Source organism: Lissotriton vulgaris, unplaced genomic scaffold, assembly GCF_964263255.1.
Source record: "Lissotriton vulgaris unplaced genomic scaffold, aLisVul1.2 SCAFFOLD_1266, whole genome shotgun sequence".
NCBI lineage: Eukaryota > Metazoa > Chordata > Amphibia > Caudata > Salamandridae > Lissotriton > Lissotriton vulgaris.
The window spans coordinates 159,138-183,884 of NW_028249470.1; the positions used below are offsets into that span (position 1 = coordinate 159,138).

The 24,747-nt window shown below is 46.8% G+C and overlaps 1 protein-coding gene across 1 annotated transcript in view; it reads right to left on the reverse strand.

Moving 5' to 3' along the window:
• LOC147663565 (uncharacterized) overlaps nucleotides 1-24,747 on the reverse strand; it is a 159,011-nt gene that overhangs the window by 55,444 nt on the left and 78,820 nt on the right. Inside the window, exons 3-4 of the mRNA XM_086950357.1 lie at nucleotides 15,656-16,852; nucleotides 5,524-5,732 (exon numbers count right to left, since the gene is read on the reverse strand). Coding sequence (XP_086806483.1) covers nucleotides 5,524-5,732; nucleotides 15,656-16,852 — 1,406 coding nt within the window. The remainder of the gene's footprint in view (nucleotides 1-5,523; nucleotides 5,733-15,655; nucleotides 16,853-24,747) is intronic.

Consider the following 24,747-nt stretch of genomic DNA (forward strand, 5'->3'; position numbering starts at 1 on the left):
AAGAAGAAATCCAGTTGAGTGCCATACCCTGGATGCCTAGTGATCGGAGGCGGTTGAGCGGGACAGGATAAGAGACTGTGTTGAATGCTGTGGAAAGATCCAGCAGCACCAACACCGCTCTCGAACCCCTGTCCAGCGTCCAACGTACTGAGTCGGCCATTTCTATCAGGGCTGACTCAGTACTATGACCGGATCGGAACCCGTGTTGGGAATCGTGGAATAGGCCGTTAGATTCTATAAATCCGGCGAGTTGCTGGTGCGCCAGTTTTTCAAGAATCTTGGCCGGGGCAGAAAGTAGGGAAATAGGCCTACCAGTAGATGTTCTACTCATGCAGCAGCTTTCTCAATGTGCACACTGGTCTACGCACCCGCTATTCACATTTCAACTTGTACTTAGTATAAATTCATTTGTCAGTATGCACAATAAAAGGACAAAATTCAATGAGCTCTTCAAATAATCAAAAGTCTTTACTGATGTTCTTGTGTTCTTTAATTCTAGTGATATTACCCAGCCAACACGTATTTCGTCATGGGGAATTACCCACTTGACTTCTTCAGGGCTGTCTGTAAAATTATAGGGCCATATGTATCAAGGAACCAATTTGCGATTCTATAATAGCGATTTTTAAGAAATCGCTATTTCAGAATCGCAAATCGGTATGTATCAAGAAAATCTCAATTTTTTAGCGATTCCCTGATATTCCTTAATTGCGAAATCGCAATTAAGGAATACTTTCCCATTCATTTCTATGGGCCAGGAGGCCCATGGGAAGGAATGGGAAATTTGCGATTCGCAATTTGCTAATCGCAAATTGAGAAGAATTTCAAGGGTGCAGGGGTGTCTAAAGGACACCCTATTGCACCCCTGAAATAAGCATGTGGTGCACATGGATGCCCTAAGGGCATGTATGTGAGTCACATGGCACTTAGAAAAATGCTATAATTGGCATTTTTCAAGAAATTCGCAAATTACCACCAACTTGAAGTTGGTGGTAATTTGCGATTCCTTAGGGACAATTTGCTTTTATTTTACTTCATACATTGCATTTAAGGAATCGCAAAATTTGCGATTCCTTGAATGCAATCGCAAAATAAGGAATCAAAAATTTTGCGATTCCTTATTTTGCACCCAAATTCCATTTTGCGCAAATGAGTTCGCAAACGCCGAAATTCTGTGAATTTCGGCGTTTGCGAACCCATTTGGCCTTGATACATATGGCCCATAGTCTCTTGTACGTTCTCCCCGCCGGTTCTACTTCCGTCCCGGCTGTTACTGGGCTATTTCTTTTTTAACTCTGCTATTTCTATCTTATGTCGGCCGATCAACCTCAAGTGTGTGTTCATAATCATGGTGCTGCTCTCTATTCTGACATTTCTCCTTTCTAAGTTGGAATCAGCTTCCAGTTGATTCTGGGTATTGTCAGTCTCTTAGCAAGTACACTCTGTTACTTCATCTGTCTTCACGAGCACCCGTATGACCCAGAAGTCTTTCTCAATGTGGACGGTCACAACCTGCCACGACTGCCCGTGTTGAGAAAATCTTGCCGGGTGATGTTCTAGTACCCGGAAATCGCACCAGAGGACTCAATCAATCAATCAGGAGTTTGTTAAAGCGCGACTACTCACCCGTAGGGGTCTCAAGGCGCTAGTGTGCAGGTTCCATTCCATCAAGGGGGGGGTCTGTCGAAGAGCCAGGTTTTGAGGTTTCTTGCGAAGATGGGGAGCGATGTTGTCTGTCTGAGGTGGAGCGGAAGGGCGTTCCATGCTTTGGCCGCGAGGAAGGAGAAGGAGCGGCCTCCCGATCTGGTCTTTCTGGTGCAGGGGACCACGGTGTAGGAAAGCTGGGCTGATCGTAGGGTCCATTGGGGTGCGTGGAATTTGAGTCGGCTGTTCAGGTATGCTGGTCCGGTGCCGTGGAGGGCCTTGTGTGCGTGGGTGAGCATCTTCAAGTTGATTCTCGCCTCGACGGGGAGCCAGTGGAGTGTGCGCAGGTGCTGGGAGATGTGGCAGTGTTTTGGCAGGTTGAGGACCAGTCTTGCGGCGGCGTTCTGGATGTTCTGTAGCTTGCGGATGAGGTTTTTGTTTATTCCGGCGTAGAGTGTGTTGCCGTAGTCGAGTCTGCTGGTGACCAGGGCGTGAGTGACTGTCTTTCGGTGTTCGAGGGGGATCCATTTCAAGGTCTTACGAAGGAGGCGGAGGGTGTGGAAGCAGGAAGATGAGACAGAGTTGATCTGGCGGTCCATTTTGAGCTCAGAGTCCAGGATGATTCCCAGGTTGCGTGCGTGGTCTGTGGGGGTTGGCGGGTTTCCGAGGGTGGTGGGCCAGCAGGTGTCGCCCCAGGCGTCGGGGTTTGGGCCCATGATGTGTACTTCTGTTTTGTTGGTGTTTAGTTGTAGGCAGCTGTTTTTCATCCATTTGGCGACGGCTTCCATGCCTTCTCGAAAGTTGCGTCTGGGGGTGTTGGGCTCGTTGGGTAGGGAGAGGATGAGCTGGGTGTCTTCTGCGTATGACACGATGTTGAGTCCGTAGGTTCGGACGATGGGTGCAAGTGGAGACATGTAGACGTTGAAGAGCGTCGGGCTGAGGGAGGAGCCCTGGGGGACTCCGCAGGTGGTAGGTGTGGGGTCCGAGAGGAAAGGGGGGAGTCTGACCCGCTGCGTCCTGCCGGAGAGGAAGGAGCAGATCCAGTCGAGGGCCTTGTCCTGGATTCCTGCATCGAAGAGTCTGCGTATTAGGGTGCGGTGGGAGACTGTGTCGAACGCCGCTGATAGGTTCGAGGAGGATGAGAGCTACTGTTTCTCCTTTGTCCAGTAAGGTGCGGATGTCGTCTGTTGCGGCGAGGAGGGCGGTTTCCGTACTGTGTTTTTTTCTGAAGCCGGATTGGGAGGAGTCGAGGATGTTGTGTTCTTCAATGAATGTGGCGAGTTGGCTGTTGATGGCTTTCTCGATTACTTTTGCTGGGAACGGGAGCAAGGAGATGGGTCTGTAGTTTTTGAGGTCGGTGGGGTCCGCCGAGGGTTTCTTTAGGAGGGGGTTGACCTCGGCGTCTTTCCAGTCGTCGGGGAACGAGGCGGTCGCCAGGGAGCGGTTGATGGTTTGGCGGAGCATGGGTGCGAGGGTGTTGGCGGCTCTGTTGAAGATGTGGTGGGGGCAGGGGTCCGTGGGGTCCCCTGAGTGGATTGACTTCATTGTCTTCAGTGTGTCTTCGGTGGTGAGGGCTGTCCAGTTATCAATCGCTGGTTTCCGGGTGTCGGGGGTGGTTGGTGAGGGTTCAGTGTGTTGGTTGTCTTCGTCGAAGTTGTCGTAGATGCTCTTGATTTTGTGGTGGAAAAAGATGCTGAGTTTGTCGCAGAGGTCTTGTGAGGGAGGGATGTCGGTAGACTCGCTGGTGGGTTGGGCGAACTCCTTGATGATGCTGAAGAGTTCCTTGCTGTTGTGTGCGTGGGTGGAGATTCTGTCTTCAATCGCTTTTTTCCTCGTTTCTCTGATGAGTTGATGGTGGGCGTTGGTGGCGGCTCTGAAGATGTTGTGGGCTTCTGTGGATTTGGTGTTTCTCCAGGCCTTTTCGAGGCGGCGGCATGTGCACCTGGACTCTCGAAGTTCGGTGGTAAACCATCTGGCTTTCTTGGCACGGGTATTGTTGTTTTTCTTGAGGAGGGCTATGGTGTTGGTGCTGTCCGAGATCCATCTATGCAGGGTTCGGGCTGCGGTGTTGGGGTCGTCGTTTTCCGCGATGGTTGGGGTGGAGTTGTTGAGTGAGGAGGTGAGCTGGTCATCAGTGATTTTGGTCCAGTTCCTTTGTGAAAGCAGGTGCTGGTGTCTGTGGATGGTGGGTGTTCTGAAGGTGAAGTGGACGCAACGATGGTCGGTCCATGGGAGTTCGGTGGTGTGGCTGAAGGTGATGGAGTTTCCTGTAGTGAAGAGGGGGTCGAGGGTGTGTCCTGCTGAGTGCGTGGGCTCGGTCACAATCTGGCGGAGTCCAATGTTGTGGACTCAAATTCTTGCTCACCAACTTAACACTGGCAAGCCGCGTGTGAGAAAAAACGTTATCACGTGACGGTTGGGACGGTTGAGTTTTATGGGAACTCCGTGATACAAGTGTAAGGTGGAGTGGGCAAAACCCAGAAAATTCTGCCAGTGGAGCGGAGTTTTTCGCTCACCCCTGTTCCTAACACAGACTGACACTTGCCATGCAAATGGAAGTAAATGCCGCTGCTCAACACTCTCTGAGTCTTCTCCACTCTGGGCCTGCAGTCATTTCAGAAAATCTGGCACCATAAGCACCAAGAGAAACTTGAGTAGTACCAAGGCGCTTCCATTACAAATGTCAGCATTCTATGAACTATGGATAGGTGACAGATTGTACTCAGTACCACCTCTTCTAAGCTGACAGGGGTACACATCTTCTGTCTACTAAGCACTCATTTATCTGGTTGGAACACAAGCATAACTTGCAGCGCTTGTAATTTAAAATTATCTTTAGAAATCCGTTCTTCACTAACTTCAAAATGTTTTCCCTAGTTTATCTGTATTTCTACACCATGATGGAACAATTTTCAGAGTGGGCATGCTGCTATGAGTGCTACATCACTGAAGTCAACAAGAAATGTGAAAAATTCAAGTGTCACACTAAGAAAAAGAGTATAAAATGAGCTACTCCAATTCAGCAGGAGAGTGATAATGGTGTGGGATGTAGAGGGTGGTTCATTTTGGAGTGCACTGTTGCAAATATATTATCAAAGCATGGTGTGCCCTTGCAATGTCTAATACAGACAGCACATTTCCCATTTATTTCACAACACAATTTGTGCACACACGCTATGTAACTGAAAAAAAAATATATAGGGCACAAATGTTAAGTAATGTGTGGGATTTTAGTGAGTATTTGTCATTTGCACATCACCAAGTAGAGTCTTGGTTTGCTTTGATCCTAATAAAATCTTTCTTTCCATTACACTTCAGAATTACAAAATCATGTGCTTCATTTGTGTCTAATGCTGATATGTTTTGAAGTATTTGAACAGTTCATTTACAGGTATTCACAGCCTGTCCTTTCACGCTGCCCGCAGGCAAGTAAGATTGTAAGATAGTTCACATAATTCACCTTACAAAATCCTCCCACTTTGCAGTCAGAGAATGAAAAGTAAATGCAAATCCCCATTTTAAAAGAATAAGCACCAATTTGTCAGAAGACAGCCTGATCTGTGAGCTCTGTCATTTAACACACAGAAAATTTGAAAAGATAACAAAACTATTTAATGGCATCTTTGTTGGTCATTCACTTTATGAATTACAGCAAGGTTATTTTGGGGGGTCCTGCAGCACCCTCAGAACCCCTACGCCCAGCACCTATGCGGCCATGTAAAACATAAATTGTGGACTTTGATTTCGCCAAGTGAATGTGGTGTAATTTACTCAAGCATGATGTCTGAGAAAAACCGCAGGGTGGGGTAATTCGCTAATGACTCGGAAACCTGGATGCACTGATGGCCCCCCTCTCCTAAATAAGTCTTTAATACTTACAAGCACTTGGGTGCCACACTTATCGAACGGCATGGTGATGACAGCCCACTGACCCTCCGTTCGAGCTTGGCACTCTGGGCTGTTGAGGTGAACATCGTGAATCGATAGTTCGGCATCGGTGACCAAGCTGAGGGGGAGGCGGTATTCAGCGTGGCGGGAGAGGCAAGTCAGTTCAGGCTCTTCTTCAGGATCCTCAGGCTCTTCTGGTCCTGGAAAAGATTAGAAGAGTGTCCCCGTCTGTGACTGCACCGTATTGTATTGCAACATTTATATAGTTCTCTAGTGGGGCACTGGAGCACTTTCCTACATGGATAGCACACTACAGAATGTAAGGTATTTGGTTGGAAGTGAGTTGTCTTTGTTTTGATTCTGTGTGGGAAGTGTTTCCATGTTGTGTGTGAGTAACACTGTGGTGAGGTTATCGCCAGCCGTGGACGCTGCAGGTAAGAGCAGCGGTCCGGCTGGGGGGGATTTCGAGAGACGATCACAAGGGACAATTTAAGAAATAATTCATTTTCCCGTGTGGTCATCTCTCGGAATCCACCCTCACCTGGCCCCACCGCTCTTACTTGCAGTGGCAGCGGCTGGTTATTGTGTTATGGGATGCAGCGCTTATTCGCATGATGGATGAAGATGTGTGAAGGTAGGTGCCCAGTTTATGGTTTTCAGCAAGCTGGCAGCATAAAATAGTTCTGCAGGACTCTTTATGGTATTTTTAAGGTTCAGAGCCCAATTAACTGGTTACTGCACTGGGCTGTCAATTCTGAGATATGTTGTATAAAGTTTGTGGTCCTGAGCAAGTAAAGGCTATTCCAAGGAGGTTACACTGTTGGGTATAAAGTAAGGGAGAGTGAAAGGTAAAAAAACAAGCATTAGAAATGCAATAGGTCTCGCAGCATTAGAGTTAGTGCTTTTAGAATTGTTTATGGGTTTTTTGGTAAATCTTTAGCATTTTTGTTTCCTGTAGCCAATGCTAAAGAATTTAAAAAAAAAAGCCATAAACATTTCTAAAAGCTCTAACTCAAATTCTCCGAGACCTATTGCATTAGAAATGCAATAGGTCTCGCAGTAGGAAAGTTTGAGCTATAGGTGTTATTTATTTTTTTGTTTTTTATTTATGTGTTGTTTTTTCTAAATAGCTAAATTAATAGCTTTCTTCTTTACAAAGCCAATAGTTATAATTTTTGTAAATGTGACACCTCTAGCATTTGTAAAGCAACATGTTTTGTATTAACGGGACTTATATGTGACTTATATGTATTGATATTAAAAAAATCAATGGCTTTAAAAAACAATTAATAATTAATACGTAAATAAAATGGATTTTATTTTATATTGCCAATAGCTTAAAGTTTATTAAATATATTTAGTGAAGATGCTGTGGTTGCGCTGAGTGAGGGTGAGTGAGGGTGAGTGAGGGTGAGGGTGAGTGAGGGTGAGGGTGAATGTGAGTGAGTGAGGGTGAGTGAGGGTGAGTGAGGGAGGGTGAGTGAGTGAGGGTGAGTGAGTGAGGGTGAGTGAGTGAGGGTAAGTGAGTGAGTGAGGGTGAGTGAGGGTGAGGGGGTGAGAGGGTGAGGGTGAGTGAGGGGGTGAGGGGTTGAGGGTGAGTGAGGGTGAGGGGTTGAGGGTGAGTGAGGGTGAGGTGTTGAGGGTGAGTGAGGGTGAGGTGTTGAGGGTGAGTGAGGGTGAGTGAGGGTGAGGTGTTGAGGGTGAGTGAGGGTGAGGCGTTGAGGGTGAGGTGTTGAGGGTGAGGTGTTGAGGGTGAGTGAGGGTGAGGTGTTGAGGGTGAGTGAGGGTGAGGGTGAGTGAGGGTGAGGTGTTGAGGGTGAGTGAGGGTGAGGCGTTGAGGGTGAGGTGTTGAGGGTGAGGCGTTGAGGGTGAGTGAGGGTGAGGGGTTGAGGGTGAGGCTGAGGGGTTGAGGGTGAGTGAGGGTGAGTGAGAGTGAGGGTGAGTGAGGGGTTGAGGGTGAGTGAGGGTGAGGGGTTGAGGGTGAGTGAGGGGTTGAGGGTGAGTGAGGGTGAGTGAGGGTGAGGGTGAGTGAGGGTGAGTGTGGGTGAGGGTGAAGGTGGGTGAGGGTGAGTGAGGGTGGGTGAGTGTGAGGGTGAGTGAGGGTGAGTGAGGTGAGTGAGGGTGAGTGAGGGTGAGTGTGGGTGAGTGTGGGTGAGTGTGGGTGAGTGTGGGTGAGTGAGGGTGAGGGAGGGTGAGGGGTTGAGGGTGAGTGAGGGTGAGGGGTTGAGGGTGAGTGAAGGTGAGGGGTTGAGGGTGAGTGAGGGTGAGGGGTTGAGGGTGAATGGGGGTGGGTGAGGGGTTGAGGGTGAGGGGTTGAGGGTGAGGGGTTGAGGGTGAGGGGTTGAGGGTGAGTGAGGGTGAGGGGTTGAGGGTGAGTGAGGGTGAGGGTGAGTGAGGGTGGGTGAGGGTGGGTGAAGGTGAGTGAGGGTGAGTGAGGGTGAGTGTGGGTGAGTGTGGGTGAGTGTGGGTGAGTGTGGGTGAGTGTGGGTGAGTGTGGGTGAGGGATTGAGGGTGAGGGGTTGAGGGTGAGTGAGGGTGAGGGGTTGAGGGTGAGTGAGGGTGAGTGAGGGTGAGTGAGGGTGAGGGTGAGTGAGGGTGAGGGTGAGTGAGGGTGAGTGTGGGTGAGGGTGAGTGAGGGTGAGTGTGGGTGAGGGTGAAGGTGGGTGAGGGTGAGTGAGGGTGGGTGAGTGTGAGGGTGAGTGAGGGTGAGTGAGGGTGAGTGAGGGTGAGTGAGGGTGAGTGTGGGTGAGTGTGGGTGAGTGTGGGTGAGTGTGGGTGAGTGTGGGTGAGTGAGGGTGAGGGTGAGTGAGGGTGAGGGGTTGAGGGTGAGTGAGGGTGAGGGGTTGAGGGTGAGTGAGGGTGGCGAGGCTCGTGGTTGTACGCAATTGACTGGGAAAACTCGAAAGACCATGATCTGTGGAACGCCCTGCACACAATGCAAACCTCACCGCCATCTTGGAACTATTTCCTTATCAAAACAATGGGAGTGATGATCTAAGCACTAATTAAAAAACAAAATGCAATTGTTTTTAAGTTTGTTGTTTTATTGAGCACTCTGACGATCTTTTAGGCTTGAATATGTGGTTTACAAAAAGTTTAATGAACCGGAACCCCTGCCTCATTTCCTTAAACAGCAGGCGCGGTTTGGAGGCGCTGCCCGTATAGTTAATTCCTCGTTTCTTTATAGTTTTGACACAATTTAGAAATTGACCTGCAGGGGGTTGGCTGGCTCGTAGCAAGGACTTTTCGCCATGCAATTAGAATGTTTCGAAACATCTTTCCGGGTGCGGTTGGCAGCAGAGTGCTTCCAAGTGAAAGATGAGGCAAGTTCACAATTCCCATGTGTAAACAAAGCCAGGCGTGAATAGCAAGTCCCTTTCCTGTGTTACGGTCCGATCATTCTTCCTCACTAAAACAAGAAGCAGCCACCATGTTGAAGCCGGGGCGTGACGTTGCAAAATGTGCCTGCTCCGTGCGTGAGAGAGATGGCTTACTACAGCATGAGTTGCTTAATACCCCAGTACTAGCGCCTAATTAAAAAGTCTGTGTCTTCTTTTATCAGTACGGCGCCCACTGAGCTTCATGGAGCGTGGGGCCGTGAAACGTGCACCGTGCTGACAAAAAGCTTGTGGCCACGCACAGAAGTGCCCCATGTAAATAATAAAATAAAACTAAATGAAATTAAAAAAGAAGCACTGATGAGCAGCGGCAATGGGGGAAAGGAACATTAAAAAAAAAAAAAAAAGAGAGAGATATCGCACACAACCACTTAAGAACCAGAGCGTAAGGAAGCTGTACTTTACCGGTGCACCTCAACCTGAAGGGAAGTGACATGTCGGAACAAGCCTTTCACCGTAACACGGCGGGCAGGGGAGGGGGCGGGCAGGGGAGGGGGCGGAGAGGGGAGAAGTGCGACACGGCAGGCAGGCAGGGGAGGAGAGTAGGAGGAGGAGGGGGGAGGAGAGTAGGGGAGGCACGGCCTAGCGGCAGGCAGGCAGGGGAGGAGAGGAGGAGGGGGGAGGAGAGTAGGGGAGGCACGGCCTAGCGGCCGTGCAATCAAGTAGTGAGGGGGCGGAGCTGGGGGAGGCTGTGAGAGAGAGTAGGCAAGGCAGGCGGCTGGGGGCATGTGCACGCGCATTTAAGCTCAATGCGCATGCGCATTGAGCTTAAATTTCTCGTGCACTGCAAGGAATCGCCACGATTCCTTGCAGTGTGGATAAAGAGCGGATAAGTGCCAATACTCTCGCCTTGCTCGATGCGCATGCGCATCGACAGGCGAGACCTAAAAAGAACACTGATGGGCAGGGTTAAGAGAACGTGCTCATGTGGTCTCCCCTAAGTCAACATTCAAAAATATGTGGGGGCGTGGCCAACCGAGCTGCGAGATGGCTGCTTCCTAGCGAGCTCCGCCGGCTAGGGTATAAAATCCTGAATTAATCCTTCAAAAGTACTGCTGTGGAGGAATAACTGCTCAACTCTGTATCGCGGCAACACGGGGCACAAAGCAACCGCTGCAGGACCGGAGAAAAATGCTGCCGTGCTGGGGCAGCCGAAGCTAGTGCCGGCTACGCCGCAGGCAGCGGTCCGCTAGAGGTGACACTGCGGGCGGTCCGCGCTGAATTCCAGTCCGGGGCCGATAAGGCCTCAAAATCGTCTGTAAGACGCAGCGGAGACCGACGCAGAGCTGCGAGTGTGGTGATAACTGCGGAAGGCAGACACATCGACATATACTGTGCACCGACGGGACCTACGTGACAGCCCGGGTACGCAAATTAAATTGGGTGAAAATATCGCGCATTACAGAGGAGCTAACACCGGGGGCTTTCACGTGGACGGCAAGAGGCGGTAGCGGGGCACCAGAAGTGCCGAGAGGGCCACAACTGGCTCCCACAGGCCTGTTAAAGACTAAAACTCGGGCCAAAGACTTAACATGAGGCAGTAGTTGCTGAGGCCTTCTACAGCGCGTAGTACATCGGGGGCATCTACGGCCGGGGTGCAGGCGCACAGACAAAGCTGGGCCAACCTCGTCATTATATGCTTCTGTTATACGGCGTTTGTGTCGTTTGCAACATAGGTGCTGCACAGCATTACCAAAGAAGCGTCAGGGTCCCTCAGCGTATAATGCCAACACCCGCAGTGTTGTTATGAGTCGCTGCGTTGCCGAGCCTCCTCCTAATAGGCGCAGCGGCCCATCATTCCATCTGGCGCCTGTGCAGGTGACTCTCCCAACTGCTCCATTTAATACTCTGCGCAGTGGATACAGCCCCGCATTGATTGTGGCGTGGGGGAAAGGCGAGCCGCCACTGCCTTCTCAAAAAAAGGACAGATCTGCATGCCCAGAAGTGCGGATAGAGGCTGAGGTACTATCCTGGGTGGCCGCGGAGGTGTGGGTGACGATACGGTGGGCACCACAGGTAATGTCCCAGAACCCCTGAAATATCGATAGGGGTAACAAGCCTCTTGCCACAGATCCGCTATTTGGTTGGACACTCTGCCAAGGTGCCAAGCCTCCATTCTGTACGGGACACGGCCATGCGCGTGATGTAATCTGGGTTCTCATGAGGTGTTTGACGAGACAGCGGCTGTATTCCCCCAACGCCAAGCATTTAATTCTGTACCACGGCTCCAGCTTTCTGTGGGAGTGGAGCAGCCCGAGCTGGTCTTGCTCACAAAAGTCTTTCAAGTGCCTAGACGTGAAATCGGTGGGTAGGGCGCTGTGATGTTCCAATGATAAGGACTCCGGGCGGCTTGAGGGGGACCTCGGGTGTGTTCCTTAGTTGATAATCCTATACATACCTGGGTGTAGGCCGAGGAGCGATTCTGTCCTGATCAGCAACCACCTGCTAATACGCCCTAAACTCTTACATCCAGAGTAACAATGGGGAAGCCGGACGCAAAGCAACCGAAGATGACATTTGAGAATAAAAGAAACACCAGACAAACCGAGCAAGACCAAGATACATCTGAGGCGATGACTCAAAATGACACTGCGGTGTGGACAAGGGGAAGACGTTCGATCCCTTATGTTGGAGATGAGATCTAACCTGAAAAATATTGACGCAAAATTAGATACCTTGACCTCCCAACTGGACTCTGTACGAACTCAAGTATCTACACACGAGACGAGGCTGGACTGCCTCGAGAATAGGCAGACCGAATTCCACGAATTCAGGGCTGAAACGAAGGAACAACTCTTACATATGGACAAATTGCTGTCGGTGATCAGGGAAAAGAACGATGATTTGGAGGCAAGATCACGACGCAATAACCTCCTTGGAATTCCTGACACCACGGCTATACCAAAAATGGAGACGTACATTGCAGACCTTCTACATGAACTATTCGATCCACACTTGTCCCAGGTGTTTGTTGTAGAACGTGCGCACAGGGCGCTTGGCCCTAAACCACCAGTGGGAGGAACACCGAGGCCCATCCTGGCAAAACTGTTAAATTATCAGGATAGAGGCCTGATATTGAGTCTGGCAAGAGAGAAGGGACAGGTAACGCATAAGGGGAACAATATTTCCTTTTACCCTGATTTTACCCCAGCGGTACAAGCTGCTCAAAGAGAGTTCCTTCCAGCTAAACGCCTTCTACGACAGGCGGAAATTCCCTACTCTCTTTTATATTCACCGAAACTCAAAGTGTCTCATGATGGTTAGGCCCATTTATTTGCAGATGCTAAATCGGCCCTTAAATTTGCTAAACATGTATGTAAGTCAAACCCGGGCTCTGCGGCGCCGAGCTAAGCTGCTGTGGGGGGCAATGATAACCTTAGCGATAATGATTGATGGTATTTAGGCACAGTGTTTAACCTAATGTTTGCTATATTCCTTAACATGTGGTATCGCATTTAAATGTGCTTGCTTATGGTTAGACATCCGAGATGTTATGCGTAGTGTTTATCGCCCTTAAAACAATGCTAATGCGCTAAAACAGGGAAATCCATGCTACATTTGGTTAATAAGGTGGCATGTTTTTGCCACCTGTCTGTTCACAGTGACCTCCACGGGCAGGCTTAAAAGACTCCCTGGCCACCCTGTATCTACAGGGGTGTATGCCGGCGGTTCCATGCCCCCACGGGAAGTCTCCCTATGTTTGCTATATCCATGTTTCGAATTGGGGGTGGGGGGGATTTGTCTCAACCTAATTGGGGGGTTGGAGTGGGGGGGGGGACAGGTTTGTGGGTTGGTTGGTATGCACTGATGTATATGCTTTTTGTATATCCCTGGGTCACGTTGGGACATGTCCATTATGCAGATGTGTCTCTGTTTTTCTCTATTACTACAACACATCACCTCTTGGGGAGCGTAGAGTAACATTTAACATCCTCACATGGAATATTAGAGGACTCAATGTTGGCAGGAAAGCCAGGCTAGTTCATGCATATTTAACAAGGCACAACATAGATATTTGCTTTCTGCAAAAAACACACCTGAATGTTAGGCCATCGCACAAGTTGAAACATGCTAGATGGGCAGGGGTACACTCTGCAATATATTCAAACTATGCACGGGGTGTCGCTGTCCTTATCAGAAGAGGATTCGACTGAAAGATGACCGCTGAGTACATAGACCCTGAGGGACGATATCTTATTTTACATGGAAAGCTGGGAGTTACTCCAATGGTCTTTGCGGCAGTGTACGAGGGAGAAGGCACACGCTGCTCGTGATTGAAAACTGATGGGTTGTGGACAGTGAATAAATACGTCTTTGGTGACCCCCTGATCATGATGCACAGAAGGATTTGATTGCTATCCTTCATAATAAGGCCATTTATGCCCTGCACATTTGATGTCCTGAAAATTAAAAATGGAAAAAAAAGGGATTTGACTACGGCTACACATAATAAGGCCGTTAATGCCATTCACAGCTGAAATTTTGAAAACGCATAATATAAAAAGTCCTGAGAGAAAACCTTGAAAAAAATACGTAGGAATACCTTTCGCCCTGAAGAAGTCCTACGGACGAAACGCGTTGGCTACGTTTTTTTACTTGAAGATTGTCAATAAAAGCAAGAAAAGAACTTTAAGTCCTACTGAAGTATTTTCTTTCGGACTATTGTATTGAATGTTATTGTCAAATGCACACTGTGTGGGGTGCTGAACCATTGTGTTGTTTTGAATTATGTTGGAAGTCTTGGGGTATATGACTTCAGGTTATTAGCACCCACAACAAATCTACTGGACCATAATAGATTGGATAAAGTGCAGCTTTTTTGGCCCGATACCCCTGTTCTAGTGTTTTGAATAAATATTTGTGTAGTTTGTGTACAGTTATGTCAGTCTCACTCAGTTGTTGCCAGTTCCTTCATGACTTTGGTCCTGGATTAGAACTTGGTGGATGGGTTACTCCATCACAAAGGTGACGGATATCCCGTCTGCGAAAATGTACATCTCATAGGCTATAATGGGATTCATATTTCAGAGGACGGGATATCCGTCACCGTTGTGATGGAGTATCCCATCCGCTGAGATCTAAATCAGGTCCTTTGTTTTTTATGAACTATCACATATTTTTTAGGCAAAAGCCTCAGTCTGTCCTTGTTCTTTTGGGGTTGTGGCCTTCAGAGCTCGACAGTCGTCTCCATCTTCTGCTGGCGGGGTTCCATTGGCGGGTTCCCTTCTTCTTCCTCCTGGTAGAACCTCTCCCTGTGGTCACCCCAGCCTCCCTCTTGCACCGCACGCTGCAGCGTGAGAAATGTGGGGTCACTGAAGGAGTTAAAGCCAAGATCCCGCTGCAGTGTCTTAACCCCTAATACTTTGTCTCACCCCTGGTTTCACTGGCTTTTCACTTGTCTCCTCCGGCTATCAATTGCCATATCTTTGACTCCTCTTCCAAATTCTTCAAAGTGCCTCTACTTTACCAGACTCTCTATGTTCTTAGATTAATAAGAACAAGAATAGGCCATGCTCTGCCCTACTCCCTGGGGCATTTATAATATACCCACCTAGACCTACCACTGCATAGCGTACTGGCCTCTTCAATATGCATAGAGGCTTGTGGCTATACCCACAACAAAATTCGCATACATCGAGAAAATTCATTGTAAACTGCATAAATTATGGTCTTCATGGTATGTATGTAGGTTACTAAGGCACACAGAGCATTCACTGAAATGCATGTTCTGCACACTGAGACACATACAATCTATACCCCAAGCATAACCTGAACCGAGTTAATACCGAAGCCGGTTGAAATATAGACATTATATAATGAGTTCCACATATTGTACCAATATGCATAAGATATATACTCATAGATCCTATACAAAATATGTTGGAGTGCATATGTGATGGAATTAGGAATTGCTTAGGCTAAAAAATTTAAGAAAATTGTTTTTACCCTACCAATGAACTCCTTGGGGTCTCTGATTGCCTGAGGTGCATCAGTGCATTTAATTCCCTCTTCTCAACACCTGTCTGACATCTTGACCCAATCTAGTACTTTTCAATGTGTGACATTGTACATTAAAGCTCAGTTCTTGCTACATTGTGTTGGCAGCCCATGTCCTTCTAATTCTAAATCTGTATACCTGCCACTGCCCAAAAATCCATGTGCGTTACGGGCAGTCCAATGCCCTGCCCCATCCGTATATCTAAAATGGAAGCTCGAGCCCTGGGCAATGCAATTAAAAAAGTTATCCACCTTGGGTATCTTTATAAAGTTGTACAAAATTGAAACATCCTATATAAAATAGTTTTTTCCAGGATAAAAACACGCAAAATGTTTTCTGTAGGAGAATTGTTGTGTAAAAAAATTATTTTCAGGAAAATTAACCCTAAAATCTATTTTGATTGAAATTGAATTCATATTTGAGTGTTGCAAAGATGGATATCTTTGCATGTTTATGAATCTTTTAACTTTGCCCAAGAAATTCGAATTATCCCTAGTAAGAATGTGGGCACGTGTTGCTAGGTGAATGAGGTCAGCATTTTTTTCTTATATTTATTTCCCTTTGAATGGAAAGCAAACATGCCAAACATCATGGAAAACCTCAAAGAATTTCTAGAGACCCCTCCACATTTTTTGACGAGACTAAAATACAATTATAAAGGCACACTTTTCCTCAAATCAAACCTACCCAAAAAGAAAGATGTAATGAATACAAAATAGTAGAATACCTGAAAAGAAGCCAAGTGAATATCCATAGCTTATAAAATTTTCCACTCCGTAAACATAAATCATAAACTTCTCCGACTGATGATATATTTCATGTTGTCCTCCTTTTTTTCCAAGCATCACTTCCCAACCAGTGAAACCTTCCAGGTGTCGGACGGTCACTACATTATCACTCAGCGGTCTGTGGTCCAGCAGAAACTCCGATAACGAGGAGGACGGAGACACAATAAAAAGGTAGTTGTAATAAAAGTCTTGTGTGACAAACTTGTAGTATCTCCTTGAGAAGTTGTTTGGTGGGACGATTGCTATAAAAGGATCGAATTTGAATTTTAGAGCAGTCCGGCTCCCTTGGAAGAGGTAGGTGACCATGATGGGCTCAGAGGAGTTCACAAGAATCCCATCGCCTAGGTTCAGCCTGACATTGGAACCAGGCTCAAGGCGATAATGTTCCATGGTTCCTCCGGGATGATGAATGTCAACAGTTGTGTTTGACCTGGCGGCAAGGATATAAATCTTGTCTTTCTCTTTCTTAGACATCAGTGGGAATGTGACAAAGGTTTGTCCCCAGCTTTCAACAGGAAATAGCTGCTCAACGAGAATGTCACATCCTCCAGACAGTTCACACCAGTAGCACTTGTTACCACTGAAAACTGCCACTGGTGTTGAAGATGTGACTCTTGTACCAGTTAAATCGCTTTCACTTTCAAGAAGAAGAACCTGTTGGGGGCCCAGGAGAAAGGAGAAGGTCTGCATGTTGGTGTATGTGGTTCCATTGAAGGACAAGGCGCCGACAACTGTGACCGACACCTGAGTCTCAAAGTCTTCGCCATTGCCAACAGCAAATTGGTTCTTGTGACCAGCACCAGGAGTAAAAATATAGTACTCGGTACCCAGTTCCTGTCTAGAGAGACAGGCCATAGCATCTGCCGTCATGGGAGCATAATTGAAAGCAATGACAGAAATGTCCGCGTCTGAGCTCACCGTCAATAGTTTGGTCGACAGCTCGCCTTGCTTTAGCATGTACATTGATGCCACTTTCACCTCTATGGTGCTGTTCTTCCCCAGTAGCACCATCTCGCTGTAGGGTGGATTGGGCACCGTGATGTGCACTGTGCAAGGTGTATCATAGCTGCTCAGCTGTAGTGCAAGGTGGGCTGGACTTTCAAGTGTGTCCATAAAGACAACATAGAATGTTCTTCCTAGGGGGGAAAAAGAATAAGAGACATTTTACTAAGTTGATAATTATCATTGTGAACTTTCTGATTACTTACAAATATGCCGTTTCTATGTTTGCAGACTCTGCATAATGTAGAAAAAGATCACAAACTGAGCTCAAACAGATATGGAGAGGGTTGATGGGAGAAAAGGTCTTGCAACTATGTGGACTCTTTTAGGGGACTCAGTATGAGATCGACTGTTTCACCCAGAGCACAACTCTGGGAGAATACTGTGACTTACTATTCTAAGTGCCTCCTGGCAAACAATTATTGAGTCCACAAACAAAAACCCATTATTTTCAGGCCTCAAAACACCAGAACCTTTCACAGATGCAAAGAATGTGGGCGACTACAGTCGGACCCTTGCGTACACCCTGCAGCAATATGGGAGGAGCAGATAATGCCCCTCCCTCAAGCTCAAGCATGCACTGCATCGCTACCCCCCAAACCACCTCCCACACCCATCAACCCTCCTTCTGACACTTTCTGAATGCTCACTGCAGGCAGAAAATCACTGCTGCCCCCACCCCCCATCCCCACATGACAGAAGATCTGGTATCTCAGATATGTGCAATTATTCCTCATTCTAGGGGGGAAAAGTATGACTTGCCAGAATTTGGTATGGGGATACTAGCCAGAATTATAGATGTTGCCCCCCCACCACCATATCCATGCACCAATTATTTGGCAACTCAAGGACCTAGGTTTGCAGCAGAGGCTTAGGTGGTATCACCACCGTTATAAAACAGTGTCTACCCAAAGCCATTTGAGTGTTGTCATAAGCTTCCCACCACCCCTGCTGCTAGAACCTTTTCCGAGGCATTCACCACTCATACCGTGAAGAGCACCTCCATGCTACTCCTGAAAGCTGTCGTCTTTCATTACCCACTTGTTCTAAATCAGGCAGTCCAATGTGGATCCACACAGCCTGAACAAATTCAACCTTCTTAGTATCAGCCCGGAGTACGTAAATGAACTTGGCAAAGGTTGTGTATACGGGTAGTCCAAAAAACTGTCATGCATCATGAACTACAGGACCCTTATTGGTCATTCTATAAACACACCCCTCACGCCTACCTGCACATAACACGTTTATTTGTCACTCATACATCCAACCTTCGAAATCTTTTCTTGATGCTGAATTACAGATGTCTACTGCTGACCAAATGTATGTCAGTCATTTTATCATCCATACAGAATGAAAGGGTGAGTAGACCCATCAGGATTTCAACCTGTGACTATGAATTCAAACATAGATCCCTGATATGTTCTTATGTTAGCTAAAGCTGTAGGCCTGAAATGCAACCCCTGACAACTCGCACTTTAGGATTAATGTTCTGAATTTCATATACACTATGGAAGCTGTTCTTTCTCATCTTTTGCATTACAGGCATTCCTTAGGCATAATAATGTGTTTGTTTCAGCAGCTAGGCAAGGAGAGAAGAAGTTACAATCCTTTAACTTGGAGGTGATAAAGGAAAGAAGTTGGTTTCACACGGGAGAAGCACGAAAACCAAGGAAGAATTGTTGCCAGGGATGTACATGGAGAACACTGCTGAAGCGTAAGCTGATGACTGTACCCATTGTGGAGTGTGTGCGAGAGGTGCACAATGGGAAATTAACAGGGGATAACTGTTGGAATTGGGGATAGTGCCCACATCTCTTTGCCTTTGGAGAGGGAGCGTCTCAGAACAAGCTCTTCCTCTTGTCATAGTGGCTTTATTCTGCTTGACTCATCTTAACGGTGGAGGGACTTCTTTGGAAGACTCCATGACTGATACTTTTCCTCTTGATTCGAAACGCTTACTTATTAACGTAGGGATGTCATCTTAGTGATCCAGTAGGGATAGAATGTAATGCTTTTATTCAACAAGCCTCGATGCAGGGACATTTGGACTCTTGCTTCTTGATTGTCTTTATCTTCCTTCCCGAGTTAATCGTTTTGCTAATGTTGCCCCGTCTGAATTGGGTGCATAGATTTGATGTTATGCTGTTTCCGTTGTATTTCTATACCCTCGTGTTGATGTGTGTTTATGCTCAGTTATTTTTGACTTTGAACTAAATCTAATTAACCTTCCTAAATTGTCATTTGGTAATTATTTATCAGGAAACGGTGTTTCTAAATTGAGTGTGCATTAATGATTTTCTCACCTTCACACTTTCATGCTGCTTAAAAGACCCATCGGAGTGTGTCTCTAGATATTTTCCAGAACGACGAAATGGCCCTTTCAGTTGGTAGCAGAGTAGGATGGTTTGCACATGATTTAAGAGGTGAATCTAGAATTGGTTTAGCATAGGTGCTGCCTAGAACCCCAAAAGCCCTGAACCAGAGCCTAGTTATCGAGAATGGAAGGCGACAAATCCGGCGGAGACCAACGGAGTTTGACAGTGCGGCGAAATCAGCTGCGGAAGTGAGTATTAACAGGATGTGTGTAGAATGTTAAATTCCAGGAATGGCTTGACTGTGTGATATTTTGTTTACAGAGTTAGAGGGAAAATTGAGTGAATGTGGTTTTGGGTCGGATGTGGCCGAAAGTTTGAGATTTTAGTTGCTGGTCCCGCAGTGGCCTAAGATCCCGGGATATTGGAAGGTGTAGAAGACACAGCAATTCTGATTGTCTGACTGTAGAATTGAGGAATTGTCATGAGATGTCATCGGTAGTTCCACTTAAAGACAGGGAACTTTGTGTGAATGGGACGTATGGGAATCGTCTAGTGGACCTTGTGTACAAGGGTCAACTCTAATGATTTGGGTGACACATGCTGGTCGAGGGTCACTGGGTGCGAATGCTCTTGAGTGGTTGACTTCTATCGAACTTTTAGAATGGCAGACAATTATGGACTTAAGAGGATTGTCGAGTGTATGCGTGCGGAGAAATTGTGAAGGAGGGTGAGTTGCTGCAAGGAGTGAGAGTGACGTCAGACTGTTTCGTGCTGTGATAGGTTGGTTGGTGTTACACCACGCTGGGATTGGTTGGTGGTCATTGGGAATACTCTGTGGCTGGCAGAGATAATTTCACCATATTAATTGAACAAGAATTGCATTTTTGTGGGGAAAGTTTAGAAAGAGTCAGAAATCATGCAATACTTTAAGGTGTTCCGGGATCTCTTCAGAGGTGATAAAGGGGCTGTTACTCGACTGGGCAAAGAGGTACCACCGGAGAACTCTCCAGCTCACGATATGGGGACAAAGGTTGGGCTCCATACTATAATTTGGCTCCAAAAGTGACACAAAATCACTAAAATGGAGGGGAAATTGTCATTTCCATGCTTTGGCCCATTCAGGCTAGAGATATTGAACCAATTTAGGGGGACGATGTTTGCAATGTGACCTTTTCCCAGACCCACACAGTTTGAAACGTTAGATGGGTGAATGCGTGCAGCTTATGCTAAGCAGAGAGAGACATTTCAAGGGAGAATGATGAAAACCATGAGAATGTATCAGGATGAACAGTGGGATGCTAGGTTCAAGAGGTGGAGAGTGGAAACCATCGAGGGAGAGAGATTATATCCAGTGTTGGTAGGGGATAAAGAATCGCGAACAGAGAAACGGGGAGAAGGGCACATGGGAGTGACAGCAGTGATATTGAAGACAGCTTATTGGAAGCGTTGTTACCTGAACATCCACCACTTTACAGTTTAAAATAAGGAGGAGTGGGATGAAGTCTGGATGGCTCTGACAATGTGGGAGGTGTATCAACCCCAGTGGCTCCTGTTCCAGGGGTCGTGGGAATGATATCAGCAGGAACAAGGGTGACAGGAGTGTCCGTCTTGGGAGGTATGGAACCGATTGATGACAGCGCTACTTCACAGCTACCGAAACCTGTTACAGTACTAGTTACCATTGAACCTGTTGTTCCTGTTTATGACTCAAGCCCAACAGTAATCCTTAGCCAGAGACAGTCCATGCAAGTGGAAGGGACTTCTTTGGCAAGAACAGGGAGTGCAAATATGGGTTTCCGTTCTGTAGGGCTTATGGAATCCAGTACTCCCCTAGCGACTACCGCCGATCCTTCTGGAGTACGGATTGGTTCAAGCACAGTAAGATCTGTACCTATGGTAAGCACCAGCTTAGATCAGCACATATGGGATACTCCTGTGAGAGGACATAGCAGTATGCCTCAAGAAGCAAGTACAAGTCAGAGGACATCGAGAACCAGCACATCTTAGACATAGAGGACGTAGAGTCAATTGTTGAGGGACCATAATAACAGCAAAGAGAGCCAGAATAGTAAGTTGTGTCAGGACACCATGAAGTCTGCAATGAAGGTGAAGCTAGTGGATGTGGTGAGAATGAAGGCGGAATTTGAGGAAATCATTGGTGGGAGTCTACCTCTAGACAGAATAGTGATCAATGAGCGTCATGCATCGCTGTTTATGGCTAAGGATGCCACCTGGAGGTCAAGGCAAGAAGTTGTCGGATCTGGCTCAGGGGTATGAAGGCATTGCAGTGAAATCACAGGCTTACCTACAGTGACCAAGAGTTAGAGGAAATGAGAGTGACTGGATTGAGGATGCACATACGGGAACTGGTAATAGGTATAAGGACTTGGAATATGCTGGATAAGTGGGAAGAGAAGTGGTCAAGGAAGAAGAGCGCATGAAAGATAAAAGGAGAGATGCTTCCTTCCAGAGGGGGAATGCAGGGAATAGAGGCATACCCATTGCGAGAAGTGCCTAGCAGTGTGTATGTAAATGGCCCTTGGATTCGGGGTGCTCTTGCTGCGTTCACTAATTTTTTTCCAAGACTAAGAGAGAAACCTTCTGAGTGGTATAAGCAAGTTGATCGATTTGTTAAGATCTTGTAAATGTTGTGGATTGATTTAAACACCTTGTTCAAAATTGTGGTTCCTTGTGATCTATGGTCTGCTTGTAAGATAGCTGTCAAGTGGCCTAGTGCTGAGCAAGAAAGGGACTCAGTAAATCATGGTCCTTCCCCTTCAGTCATGAAAAAGTAGGATCAGGTGATCACGTAGTTGTAGTCCAAAATAGCCCAGTAACACATTAATTGGGTCAAGATAGATGGAACGACCTAGGAGCCTAAGGAGTCGGTACACGCCTATTATGAAAGGCGTTAGATACCCTTGGGACCATGTGTGTCCAAATTTATGACTGGATTGAGGCCGAAGATAAACCTCATGACCCAACAGCATCTGATCTGCTGGCAAATAAAAATCCGTAGACAAAATCATACAGTATGCCAGGTACTACAGTAATGAGTTAGAGTCCAAACATAGGAGGATAAAGGAGAAACTGATGTTAGTCAAAATACTTAATGCTCAGAAAGGAGAGTAGGTGCAGAGGATGGTGGGAGCTGTAACATATGGTCAGGGGAATGCCACAAGAGGCTTACAAGTACAACAGTTTGGAGGGTCAACTGGTCAGGGAAGAGTAATTGGTATCCCTATAGATCTGAAGACAGGGCTAGACTTTGCCACCCTGAAGGAGTCCACTGCATGTCATTTTTCTGTCACAAGGTAAGGCACTAGAAGAGTGAGTGTCTCCTCAATCCTGCGAACCAAGACCAAGGAGGAGAACTCATCCTGATAGCAGATGGTGTGAACCAGTTACAGGCAGTGACCAGGCCAAGATCATTTAATGCAGGAGGGAATCAGAACCAATTAGTGCAAGTGCCACAGCTTCCGAGAATTGCACAGGTTGATTGGACATACCACCAGATGCCCTTGATTTAGTGTCTGGACGGATTTGGTCTGGCCTGTCCTTATGGCAGTACCTGAGACAGGAGGAAGACTGTTCACTTGGCGCAGTCTTGGAGGTAGACCAGAATGGATCCTACGTAGAAGCAGACGTGGATGGTCATCCCATTATACACTTGATTGATACTAGTGCTACCCGTTCTACTGTGAGATCTACAGTAACCCCAAACCTGCCCCTCTCTGGAAAATCGATCCAAGTTGTAGGAGTCGCTAATAAGAAGATGACAATTCCTTTGGCGGAAGAAAGGCCATTGAAAATCGGGACCTTCCAGGATCACCATCAGTTCGTGGTGTGTCATTCCAGCCCAGTGAGTTTATTAGGGCGTGAGGTGCTGTGCAAACTGAATTGTACCATCTACTACACACAAAAGGAAATTGAGTTGCAAACAAATGACAAAGACATTGTAGTGTAGTCCCTAAAGTACCCTGTCATGCAGGACCTACAACGTTTACGGATAACATATACTGTGGGTCTGGTGGCAGACAGACATTGTACACCCCCGCCCCATATATTAGCATATGGTTTGCATTAGCTAGCTCGCAGTGCCACTAGCCTCTCCAGCTATCAGAGAGATACGTTTTAGCAACCTCAGAACACAATAACCTCAGACTCGTGGAAACAATATTTTACTTTTCACCCAGTCACTCATGCCTGCTTGTTTTTGCTCTCAGAGAGATACAGAGAAGCAACAGTCAAACATACTTACAACAAGAATTTATTGTACATTGGTTCTTCTCATGTAGAATAAGTGCGCTGTTGCGATTGTAACAGTAGCAGAGATATAGAATCAGCAGTGAATAAAAAGGAATAGTATTGTTCTACCATTTTACAATAGTCATGAACCCATACATGAATTTGAAATGCATTTATAAAATAAAGTGCGTACTCCTTTGATGCCTGACTAGATGTACCTAGGGGTACCTCGCATGTGAGTCGGTGCTTTAGAGCCTAAGCCTAAGAGCCTAAGAGCCAAGAATCCCACTAGGCTGTTAGTCGAACCCCATACCTGAATAGTGAAACTGTGGGACTTCGTCCTGGACTTGAGCTGGACATCCCGCAAGAGATCGTCAGACCACAGTCAGCTAGAGCGATGGCATTCCCGAGCTGCAGCGTCTCTGGTCAATGTGCCAGTGTGAAGTCTCAAGCTGCTCCTGCTTTCTGATAGCAAGAGATGCTGTATTCATACAGTCTATGTACGTGTGTTTCCCATTGTTCAGTATAAGGATGACGTTGGGGATTAAACCTCGTGCGTCGATGGGAGAGGTGAAGTGTACCCCCTGGAGAGTGTACTCATCAATTATTCATTTGCGCTAAGGATGACGTCTTAGCAATATCGATCTATCTGGCAGAACCCACCCTCGTCATAGAACTAGGTGAAAGGTTTAGTCCATAAAAGGCTGCAGACCTTATAAGGCGTGATGTCCGTATAAGGCATTCTGTCCTTATTTGGAGTTATGTCCTCATAAGGCTCGTTCATATGAAATGACAGGAGCTTATGTAGGGAAAGTGTACAATGTTCCCTGGACCTATAGTAGGGTACCGATATGAAATATAACAACATTGCTTTCAAATTAGCAAACCAGAACCTTTCCACTACTGTGTTTCCCTTGCTGACAGTGGAAGACATGCCACGAGATCTCAGAGACACTGTTTCAACAGTGGTGTGGGACTTTTCATGAGAGGAAATCAGATTGAATGGAGGAGTTGAGCCAGTCCGCATACAGGTCAAGCCAAATGCAGAATTTGCAAGAACACCTCAGTATAATCTCACCCCAGAAACGGTGCTAGGTATTACACCTTTCATTGAGTCCATGATTGCACAGGGCATCCTAAGGAGATCGTGCGAAGTCCATGCAACTCTCCTATTTTGTGTTTGCAGAAACCTAGTGGAAAATATTGCATTGTTCAAGACCTCAGGAAAATTAACAGCATAGTGATCCCATGTTGTCCTGTGGCACCGAAGCCATCTGTGATCCTATTCCAGATTCCTTGTGAAGCAGCATGGTTTACAGTGATTGACCTCCGTCAGGCATTTTTCTGTATCCCATTGCGTGAAGAAAGAAAGCCAATTTTTATTCGCTTTCCATCTAGAAAACCGTTTCTTAGCATGGTGTCGTATCCCATAAGGGTATACTGAAAGTCCAGCAAACCACACAAGA